This window comes from Myotis nattereri (genome assembly GCF_964212035.1).
Source record: "Myotis nattereri genome assembly, chromosome: 3".
Lineage (NCBI taxonomy): Eukaryota > Metazoa > Chordata > Mammalia > Chiroptera > Vespertilionidae > Myotis > Myotis nattereri.
Window position 1 is genome coordinate 102,480,463 of NC_138077.1, and position 12,154 is coordinate 102,492,616.

Sequence of the window (12,154 nt, forward strand, 5' to 3'; positions counted from 1 at the left end):
TTGCATCTTTTATTAGTTCATTCATCTCTAATTATCAAGATAGAAATAAGTTTTCTTTATTTATACTTCTAAATATACATATGGATTACAAAGAGAAAATATTTTCAAAAGAAATCACTCCCGTTTATAAGTCAGTAAAAATTCAATATATCTTATGTGCAGCAGTCTTTTGTGTCATATTTATGTTTTGTATGCTATGCATTAACTTTTCTCTGTTGAGTATAAATTAGTTACCTTGTACAAATGCAGTTTGTTCCAGTTGATTGTTGTTATTGTGCTATATTGTGCCGACCTGTCCAACTTGAACAGTAGGAAGTCTCAATTGGCTCTTTGACTTTTTATCTCTCCTTGGAAGGTATGCTGAAATACCTTCTAAGGAGTTATGGTACCTTTTATTGGTAGTTTGAGAAAAAGCCTCTAGTAGCCTAGGTTGCAATCAAAAGGTAATTATTAGGCAAAGTGTGCTGCAAATGTTTGATCACTTGTAATAGTGACAGAGGTGTGAACTGTTTATTTTTAAAGATGTGAGTTTATGTTGCTCTTCATATTTTAAAATATGTTGTTACCTGCTTTTTAAAACCTATTCCCAAATAAAAATTTTATTCTATATTCACATAAGTTATTTTAAGTAATAACTTGGAATCGTACTACATTGTATCTAATATCATGTTGTTAATAATGCTGTTGGAGTAATCATTTCTTTTTTCCCCACAATTAAGGAATATAACTATATTATTTTGAAATTAATCTGATAGAGTAAGATCTTTAGGATAAAGATGGTGAACTCAAAAAGTTAGAAAAGCTCATTCTTGCTGAGGTTTTTGTAATGAGCAATATAGAATAAGAGAACTGAATATTATTTATGCTTATTTGGAATAGTAACGCATGTCTTGAGCAGGCATTATGCTTGTTAGTTCATATGTGGGAACTAGGGTTTCCCAGCATGTTGTTGCAAGAGCAAAGTAGCATTGCTTTTGCCATGTTTAGGTATGTTTAAGATATTCTGTAGGTGAGCTTATTTTGAAGAGGTTCATATTTTATTATTCTGATACGTAGATATTTATTTCACTGGAATTTTCCATAGGCAAACTTCTGGGTGAAGAAGTGAATGTATAAGTATTCTTTTCCTTTATTTGGCTGTCATAGAATCAGATCTCTAGAACTGAAAGGAACCCTAGCACTTACCTTAACATTTTTTTTTATAGAAAAGCAAATTAACGGTCAGAGGTGAAAAGTACATTTGTAGTTTTTACTGTTTTCCTGATGATTCAAAGTAATTCTTATAAAAACTAGTCATTTTGTTACATTGTAAATATGTACTTTAATGCAGTGATTTCTCAAAACTTATCTCAGTCCTTTCTATAGTCCTGCCACTAAGCCTTTAATTTGTTGAAACATAATTTAACATATTTTCTATTAAAAACATTTTATTTGAAATTTCCTGTTTCTTAGAAACATACCACTGCTATGTTTTTAAAGAACACTAACCTCTGCTTGATTAAAGATAGCCCTAAGTGGTACTTCCCCAAATACATTATCTAGAGATTAAGTAATTAAAATCTTTAATGCTATTTCCTAGAGTACAGCACTGAATTATAACTGGTTTTTTTTTGTGTGTGTGTGTGTGTGTGTGTGTGTGTGTTTACTATTTTCTCCCATTGCTTAAGAGTTCTTGAAGCCAGCATAGCAGAAAACAAAGCATGTTTAAAGAGGACACCTACAGAAGTGTGGAGGGATTCTCGAAACCCTTATGATAGAAAAAGGCAGGACAGAGCTCCTGTTGGATTAAAGAATGTTGGCAACACTTGCTGGTTTAGTGCTGTTATTCAGGTAAGGATATTATGCAGATCTTATTTTCTGGGCATGATAGCAGTGGAGAGTGGGTTGGACTTGGGTTTCTTTTAAGTTGTGTACTTGAAACAGAACTTCAGGCAAGGTTTTAATGTGATTTTCTGTCCAATGAACTAGTGTGGAGAATGCAACATTCCTCAGCCTCCTCTGTTCCTCAGTCCCAGGATGGAGTTTTAATGGGAGAGCATTACCTATGCCTTCTTTGGGATAATTTTGAATTAATTTATTATTTGAAACTAATTTCTTCTCCCTCCCTGCTGTTAGGAATTATTGTCAGAGTGGAAAGAAAATATTTCTGAATGTATTTCCCTGCAATTTTAGGAAAGATGTAACCAAGATATGAAACCAGAACTAGTTTTTATTTGTGAATGTCCATTAGATTAGATTTATTTGTATATACTAGAAAATGTTTTTCACAGAATCATAGTCTTTTAGACACTATTTTAATGAAATAGGGCATTTTATTTATTTGAGGAGGGTATAGATTTTAAAACATTTTTTTTCTAACTTGGAAAGTCCTTGGTGAAATGTTTCCTGAGCCCCTTATTCTAAAATGAAAAGTGTTTGTATGCGTAGATATCCATCCTCTTCTTAATCTTGAATAGTTTGCTTTAATTTTTATATCATATGACTATTGTCAATTCTTTACCATTCTCAGACATTGATAACATTATCTCTCAGATTTCAAAACCTTGAAGAATCTCCATAAATGAAATAATCTATGAATAATAACATTTTCTTAATTTTTATTACCCTTTACAAAAATTCATTAATATTTTGTGTTTATTTTCCTAATACAGTTGAATTGTAGCTTATTTATTTCATGTTCCTGATGTTTCATGTTAAAGCAAGTAACTAGTTTTAACATTTTCTCTAGGATTTTAATTGTGTTTTCTAGGCAATTAATATGTACTTTTAACTTTTTTTCTATTTCAGTGGTGTAATTTTTTACTCCCACCTTTTGCTTCTGGCACATAATGCGATGCAATTTGATTTCCTTTAGTTTTCTGTACTTATGTCTCACTCTTTATAATATACTATGGTGTATGTTCGTTAGTAACTAATATGCTGCTTTGTTTTCCAGGCCATTAAAATGCTAAGGAATACCTGGAGAAACAGTAATACCCTTGTTCCTAGCCTTCTGCATTATGTACTCACAGGCCAGCAGTATCTACAATTTTATTTGCTATTTTATAGTCTCTTAGAACAGACTATCTTGCTTTACTTTACTAGCGCTGTTAGTAAGGCTTTTACCTCTCACTGTCTAATTTAAATAATTTGGACATTTTAAAATATGGAGCATAGTTTTAAGGCTGTGCTCTGAGGGTTCATGAATATGCTTTGCTGGCATAATTTAGACAAGTAAATGCTATTTCTGCACTATTATGGCCAATAAATGAGGTGCATTGATTAGAAGCTTCTTTTAAAAAACTGGAAGAAGAAAGAAAAAACTTTCAAATAATCAATATTTATTATTTAGAATAGGCGCTCTTTATTTCTCCACACCATACTGTAAGAAAACCCCACTGAAATGATAATTTAATATTAATAGATTTGAGGATAACCACTCTTTGTTTTCATAGGATAAACTTCTCTCAGTATCTTAGTTCAAGTGTGGAAGAATTGTTCATCTATTTCTACTTTAAGTGGTGTTTGCTGACCTTAGCTTTTGCATTACATCTCAAATTTTTGGAGTTTCTTTAGTTGGGATGAGGAAAGGACTAAAAAAATTATTTCTCCTTTTTAACAAAGTTGAAGTAATTTTACTAATTTTAAATTTTTCTGCTGCCTAACTGGTAACATGGCTTTACCACACTCCTAACATAGGCAAGTATAGGACACTTGGGATTATTATTTATTATTATTATTTTGGAGAAATTGAGACACCTAGAAGTAACAGCTAACCTTGAAAAAGTTGAGTTATAATGAAGTATTAAGATACTGATTTGGGGCAGTATAGTAAAACATTAAGCTTTAGCTTTGGGAAATTATGGATGAAAAAAGAACTTTGTCTAAAGATTATTTCAAGTTTTGTTTTTTACTGTTATTTTAAAGTCTATCCTGTTCTAAGTAGCTTTTCATTTCACCATACTCATATATCATGTAGTTCCTGGTTGACTAAAATGCAAACATCCTGAGGGCAGAGAGCACATCTTCTAGATTATTCTGTATAGTCTGACACCTTGAAGGAGCTCCTTATGTAATCATTGAATGAGTGAATAAAGGAACCAAAAAGGAGCAAATATAAATTATGGAGGAACTGAAGACTTACGAAGCTTCTATCACCCTAATGATGTATGGAATTGAAAAGATGCTGCAGGTTTTCAAAAAAAATTCAGTATATAATTTAACATGTTTATTCACGTCACTTGTTCATGTCTCTTTAATTTTCCTCAAAGAATCCAAATACGTAGTTCAATGAGAAAACCAAGAATTTCATAGCAGTAATCTGCCCTAAACCTCCCTGATAATAGTCCTGTGGCAACTACAACCAGTTCTAGCTTTTTCTCCTATTATCTTCAATTTTATAAATGACATGCCATGCCTTCCTGCTGAGGGAAGTGAGGATTTAGCACTTTCATTTCACTTGTCTAGAATCACCATTTCTTCCATCCACCAGCATAGTGGTAGCTCAAGCTAAAAAAAAAAAAAAAAAAGAGATAGTAGTAAGAGTCTGCATTCCCATGGCTTTGTGAATGCTGCAGCGATTCACTAGGACTTGCCTCTCTGTAACCCTTGTTTTTCTGGGCCTGCCACTTGTTTTTCTGCCTATTTTCTATATACCTATTCTCAATAGTTTCCAGATGCTCCAACATCTCTGTTATCGTCTTATCAGTAATATGATCTATATGCTCAAACATATTAGCTCAATTTTTTTAAATTAAATCTTTATTATTCAGATTATTACATTTGTTGTTCTTTTTTCCCCCATAACTCCCCTCCTCCCAGTTCCCACCCCACCCTCCACCCTCACTCCCCACCCACTGTCCTCATCCATAGGTGCACGATTTTTGTCCAGTCTCTTCCCCCATCCCCCAAACCCCTTTCCCCCTCAAGAATAGTCCATTCCCTTTCTATGTCCCTGATTCTATATAATCACCAGTTCATTCTGTTCATCAGATTATTTATTCACTTGATTCTTAGATTCACTTGTTGATGGATGCATATTTGTTGTTCATAATTTGTATTTTTACCTTTTTCTTCTTCCTCTTCTTAAAGGATACCTTTCAGCATTTCATATAATACAGGTTTGGTGGTGATGAACTCCTTTAGCTTTTCCTTATCTGTGAAGCTCTTTATCTGACCTTCAATTCTGAATGATAGCTTTGCTGGATAAAGTAATCTTGGTTGTAGGTTCTTGGTATTCATCACTTTGAATATTTCTTGCCACTCCCTTCTGGCCTGCAAAGTTTCTGTTGTGAAATCAGCTGACAGTCGTATGGGTATTCCCTTGTAGATAACTGAGTTTCTTTCTCATGCTGCTTTTAAGATTCTCTCTTTGTCTTTTGCTCTTGGCATTTTAATTATGATGTGTCTTGTTGTGGTCCTCTTTGGATTCCTTTTGTTTGGGGTTCTCTGCACTTCCTGGACTTGTAAATCTATTTCTTTCACCAGATAGGGGAAGTTTTCTGTCATTATTTCTTTAAATAGGTTTTCAATATCTTGCTCTCTCTCATCTACTGGCACCCCTATAATTCTGATGTTGGTACGCTTGAAGCTGTCCCAGAGGCTTCTTACACTATCTTCGTATTTTCGGATTCTTTTTTCATTTTGCTTTTCTGGTTGGGTGTTTTTTGCTTCTTCGCATTTCAAATCTTTGACTTGATTCTTGCGCTCCTCTGGTCTGCTGTTGGGAGTCTGTATAATATTCTTTATTTCAGTCAGTGTATGCTTAATTTCTAGTTGGTCCTTTATCACAGTATCGAGGGTCTCATTAGATTTCTTGTACATCTCATTAAGTTTATCGGCAGTCTCTAGAAGACTATTGAAAGACCTCAAAAGTTTGGTTTTGAATTCTATATCCAGCAGCCTGCTTTCCTCCATTTCTGTCATTTGTGTCCTGTTTCTTTGTCTCGGCATTTTCTATTCTTCGCTGTGTCGATAGAGTGGCTTTCTGTGCTAAGTGTCCCAATTAGTTGAGGTAGACACTCTTGGTGCACTCCCTTGTGGTCTTTGTGTGCAGTCTTGTTGTAGCTAAGTCTTGATTGTTGTAGGTAACACTGGGAGGGATTTGACCTCCAGACCAGTTGGCTGTGAGAATCAGCTGTGTCTGCAGTGGGAGAACTTCTGTCCTGGATCTCTAGGGCGGCGCTAATCTAGCCTCTGCCTGAGGCTAACCAGCAAATGCCTTCATGCAAGGCTTGTGCGGGGTGGGTCCCAGGGGATCAACGGGGCAGGTGGAGCGAGCAGTTATGGCTGCTCTCAGTCCCGTCCCCAGAGGCTCTGCCCCTCAGTGTCCCAGCAACCGCTGCAAGTACCTCAGAGCGAAAGCTGCCCTTGAGTTCCCACCGATGCCAGACAGTCCCGCTTCTCCCGTTTGAGTCTGGGTTCCCAGAGACTCGCCCGGAACTGGAGCCCAGAGCCTGAGACTCCCTCCTGATTGAAACAGACAACCTTCCCCTCAGCCGCCAGCCCGCTCCGCATGCACCTTTGTATTTTACTTCCGCACTGCGCCTCCTCTGAGTCCCGGTATGCTTTTCTCTTTCCTTCTAGTTGTAGAATTTCCCCTCAGCCAGCCTTCCTGTGGTTCTGGGTGATGTCCGTTCTGTCTTTTAGTTGTATTTTTGAAGTGGTTGTGCGAGGCAGCAATCTCCGGTGTTTACCTATGCTGCCATCTTGGTTTCTCTCCAAGCATATTAGCTTAATTTTTGTTGAGTGCTTTACCACAGAAGATTTCTCACCTCAATACCAGACTGGATTCTGTATCAATGTGTTGTAAGCAAGGTCACTAGCCTTCTTGGACTGGGGGAGAATCAGTTGGGAGTCTGTTTGTATGTTTTTACTTATTATTCCTATGTATTTATAGCTCTGAATCTCATGCCATTTTTCTATCCTTATACACAATATGACTGATTTTTCTGAACCTGAGTCAGTTAAGTCAATAATATTCAAAGACTAAATTTCTTATATTCCAAAGAAGGAGATAGTTGTTGTCTGGATGGATATAGGGCAGTGATGGTGAACCTTTTGAGCCTGGCATGTCAGCATTTTGAAAAACCCTAAAATTTATATAGAAATTTTATAATATTTGTCACATATAGAAATTTTTTGATATTTGCAACCATAGTAAAACAAAGACTTATATTTTTGATATTTATTTTATATGTTTAAATGCCATTTAACAAAGAAAACCAAAAAAATGAGTTCGCGTGTCACCTCTGACACGCGTCATAGTTTCGCCATCACTGACATAGGGATTTAATTGCTCTATATACAGAAGTTATATTTTAATCATGCCATCAGCTTTCAATTCCTACCTTACCTTGAAATTTATATGATACTAGAGGTCTGGTGCACAAAATTTGTGCATGGGGTGGCGTCCTTCAGCTTGGCCTGCATCCTCTTCAATCGGGAACCCCATGAGGGATGTCCTGCTGCCATCACTAAACAGGCATTTGGACATGCCTTTCACAATCCAGGACTGCTGTCCCCTAACTGCTCACCTGCCTGATCACCCCTAACTCCTCTGCCTGCCTGCCGGATCACCCCTAACTGCTCCCCTGCTGGCCGGATCACCCCTAACCGCCTCTGCCTCAGCCCTGCACTCGGGACCCAGGATTCCCTCCTCCAGCCAGCCACAGGCACCCGGGACCCGGGCCAGCTTCACCCGGATCGGCTGCAGCTGCAGGGGACTGTGGGTGGGCCGCTTAACATGGGCTGCAGCCGCAGGCGCCTGGGACTGTGGCGCAGGTGGCTTCTCTGTCTACCGGCTGCAGGTGCTGGCGCCTAGGACCGTGGGGTGGGTGGATTCGCCCAGGCCCAGCTTTGTCAGGAAGGATGTCCGAATGGTTGTCCAGAAGACATCCAGTCTAATTAGCATATTACCCTTTTATTAGTATAGATACCATTTTTTTTTTAAATCCCCCTAGGAAAGTGTATCTTGCTTCTCCTCAATATCTCTATTATAGACAGGTTATATGTCCTTTTGTTATTTTGTCATCATCAATGGCTGATATTAGCAGCATATTAGACACACTGAAGAGAATTAGTAAACTGGACAGTTGGGCTGAAGAATACTTTGAGACTAAAGCCTTGAAACACAGATGAGAGGAATTTGCACGTGGTGGGTGGGAACATGGTGAATAGCACTAGCACAGTCCATTTGTGGTTCCAGAGGGAGAGGAAAAAGGGATAGGGAAAAAGCAGTATTTGTGAAGAGACAACAATTCCCAAGCAACAGATTTAGGACACAATAGAAATCAAGTCATAGAAACAAAGAACTCTACACCAAGGCACATCATAATAAAATAGAAACATAATGGATTAGAAGTAGCCAGATGGAAAAGGTACATCACCTTTCATAAAGGAACAAAAATATGGGTGCTAGAGAAAATAACTGTCCATCTAGAACTCTATAACTAGCAAAAATCTTACCAAAATGAAAAGAAAACCATTTCAGTCAAACAGAAGCTGAAATAACTCATCAGCAGCAGATCCACACCAGAGAAGATGCTTCTGTCTTTTCAGGGAGAAGGGCATAGCTCTCCAGTGGGAGCTCAGCGCCCAGAAGCAGGATTGGGATTCTTTTCATTTATCAGTATTCTCTTTCCTATTTAAATTCTTCATAAGAACAGTCTATATTTTGTCTCCCTTACTTATATCCCATTTCTAGCAGTATTCATTGCTGCTATTTTTTTTGTACTGTTCTACTGAAAAGTGACTTCCCAAATGCCAAATCCAAAGGTTACTGTATTTTTTCATGTATAAGATACTGTTTTTTTCTAAAATCATTAGACTGAAAATTGAGGGGTGTCTTATACACAGAAGTCAGCTGAGGAGGGTGCAACAGGGGTGTGTAGCTGCCCATACCTTGTCAAACAGGCTTCCTCTAATCATGAGCCTTACTGTTACTGACGTCAGCTGCTGCCGTATAATTGGACATGGAGGTGGAGAGTGCACAGGTGCAACAGGAACTGAGCCCATAAAGATGTCAAAAAAAATAAAAAGATAAATACCGCTAAGCGATTGTCTGACTTTGCAAAATGCAAAGTGAATGTAACCAGCTGGAAGAGCATGGGAATAGAGTTGCAGAGAGACGATTTGGACCTCCTCCCACTGAGTGTATGATCAGTGGAGAAAACAGGAAGAACAACTCCTTAAGATGCCAAAAAAGAAGAAGGCCTTAAGAGGAAAACCAGAAAAATGTTTAAAATATTGATTTCTTAATTTTGGGTTGGAAAACTTGGGGGCATCTTATACATGGAGAAATATGGTATTTTCCTGCCCTTACCTTAACTGGAATGTGGCACCCTTTAATAGTGTTGCTAATCTTGTTCTTGAAATTTGCCTGTGATTCTGTGGTGTACTGGAGAATCTTCTGTGGTACTTTATATCTTTGTTGAGAAGCCCCTGGTAAGGTATTTTTTCAAGCTCCGCAGTTATTCTGATACTCAGCTGTATTTGAAAGCGCTTGCTTTCTCTGTTTTCTTCTGTGATCTCTCATACGCTACTTCCCTTACTATTCTTAATTTGTTTTTCTCATAACTCTTTTTCCTGTAGCTTTTAATTGCTTCTTTTCCCCATAAACATTTGTTGAATGGATGCATAAGTGAATTATCTCATATGTGCATATTGTTTAGTTAAGAAATATTTCTAGATCACAAGATAAAATGTTTTCCAACAGTTTTTATTAGTAGATTTATGGTTTTACCTTTCATATTTATGTCTTTAACCCAAATGTATATTTATATATCTGTAACTACTACAGTGGGCCACTTTTCTCTACAGCCAACTATCAAAGAAAACTCCTTTATTTTCTTATTGATTTGTGGTGTCTCCTTTATCTTTTAACAAGTTGGTAACTTGTCTTTACTTAGATTTAATACATTATCACCTCCTGTACAGTGACTTTCAAACTTTATAAACTGAGACTCACAGAAAGGAGTACATTCTACTTTGTAAAACACTTTACACGTATACATGCATGTACAAAATCTACAATGAAACTTTACAAACAGTACTCTGTGGTGAATTTACTGTGTATGAATATGCTCTGAGATTTTACATTGTATTTCATTTCTTATTTTTTAAACAAATGTTTATTATGATGACTGTAGATTATAAGCTATAGTTTATATAGCTTTCATTATACTCTGTGAAGAATACTGCTATATCTTAGAGTCACATTTATATTGTTACAATTATTTTTTTTTATTTTTATTTTTTTTTATATTTTATTGATTTTTCACAGAGAGGAAGGGAGAGAGATAGTTAGAAACATCGATGAGAGAGGAACATCGATCAGCTGTCTCCTGCACATCTCCCACTGGGGGATGTGCCCGCAACCCAGGTACATGCCCTTGACCGGAATCGAACCTGGGACCTTTCAGTCCGCAAGCCGACACTCTATCCACTGAGCCAAACCGGTTCTGGCAATTGTTACCATTATTTATCTTCCTTCTAGGTTATGTGTCTCCTTGAGCATAGAGATAATATGTAATTTCTTTTTATGTCTCCATCACCAGGCATCTGACCCATAAATTTACCTGTACTATATTTTTGTAGAATTAATACCTCTAGATAACTTACAGTAAACATAATATGTCTAAAAAGTTCTAGACCAGCGGTTCTCAACCTGTGGGTCGCGACCCCTTTGGGGGTCGAACGACCCTTTCACAAGGGTCGCCTAAGACCATTGGAAAACACATATATAATTACATATTGTTTTTGTGATTAATCACTATGCTTTAATTATGTTCAATTTGTAACAATGAAATTGGGGCTCACCACAACATGAGGAACTGTATTAAAGGGTTGTGGCATTAGGAAGGTTGAGAACCACTGTTCTAGACTTTGCTTTTGTATACCTTGTATTTTGAGGAAACTACATATTAGACAGTGTAACAGAAACAAAGAGAGCTTTTAATATAATATATAGTATGTATGTTTGAGTTGTCCATGTATAATTTTAACTTTTCAGTATTATAAATAATTGTTAATGATGAAGAACAGCATGTCCAAATATAAGTAATTTGACTTTTTCTCAGAGGAATAATAGGCCTTCTTGCACCAGTTGCAATAATTCTGTGATGAAGTGCATAGTTGTCAAAAATAAACCTCTGAAACACATTCTATTTTTACTGTTCTGTTAATAGAATTTTTCCTTATGTTTCTTAAATTGTTCTTTTTCAGTCATTATTTAATCTTTTGGAATTTAGAAGATTAGTTCTGAATTACAAGCCTCCGTCAAATGCTCAAGATTTACCTCGAAATCAAAAGGTAAAATTAAGCAGAGGTTCTTAATTTTTAATTTGTGTTTATTTTGGGGGCATTTGCCTCTCATCAAATCTTGAACCAGTGTCAAATTTGAATGTCAACTCATTAATTTCATTCACTACTACAGTTACTTTCAGTTCTTTGTCAGTGTATTGTGAATATGAATTTTTCTTCACCTGTGTGACAGTATTATTCCAATTTTTTGTGTAAGTTTACTAATTGCTTTTTCTTTTGGACTGTCCAATTTCAGTAAACTTTCTAGGCTGCAATGTACAATTCAAGAACTTTCCTTATCTCCTGAAAAATTCTGTTGAAATCAAAAGTTTTTTCTGTAGATCATCCCTTTAAAAGCTTGCTTTTGCACTGGCTGTCTTTGCAATGCAAATCTATTTTGGTAGGCAGTATAATGCAAAAGCACAGATACGAGGACCAGGTTGCCTGGTTCTCCTGTGGAGCTAACGCAAGACAGATTGATCATCTTATCTGATCTGTCTCTGTTCAGTTTACTTATCTGAAAAGTGTAAATAATAATGGCAGTTATTTTATCAAGTACTGTGAGAATTAAATAATATAAAACATGTAAAGGGCTTCTAGTACATAGCAAGTACCAGGTGTCAACTGTTAGTTATTGTATTGTTCATAGTAGTTTTTCAAAATATAGGACTGATTTGCATGCAGAAATTCATACTTACTGGGCAAAAATTAATTATGAAGATAATATGCTTGAGTGTAGGTCTTCAGTGATCTTCTCATAAACACATTGTAGCCCTAAAGGAAACTAGTTTTCATTAAAGTGTTGAACTTTGTGTGACCGTTATTAGTAGTAATGATGAATCATTCAGTTACGTTTTTCTTTTAGTGTATGTAT

The 12,154-nt window shown here is 36.4% G+C and overlaps 1 protein-coding gene across 2 annotated transcripts in view; it reads left to right on the top strand.

The window, feature by feature from the left end:
• Nucleotides 1-12,154, top strand: part of USP25 (ubiquitin specific peptidase 25) — a 181,650-nt gene that overhangs the window by 66,315 nt on the left and 103,181 nt on the right. For both annotated transcript variants that reach the window (XM_081087424.1, XM_081087423.1), the window contains exons 5-6: nt 1,668-1,830; nt 11,203-11,289. In XM_081087424.1, coding sequence (XP_080943550.1) covers nt 1,668-1,830; nt 11,203-11,289 — 250 coding nt within the window. The remainder of the gene's footprint in view (nt 1-1,667; nt 1,831-11,202; nt 11,290-12,154) is intronic.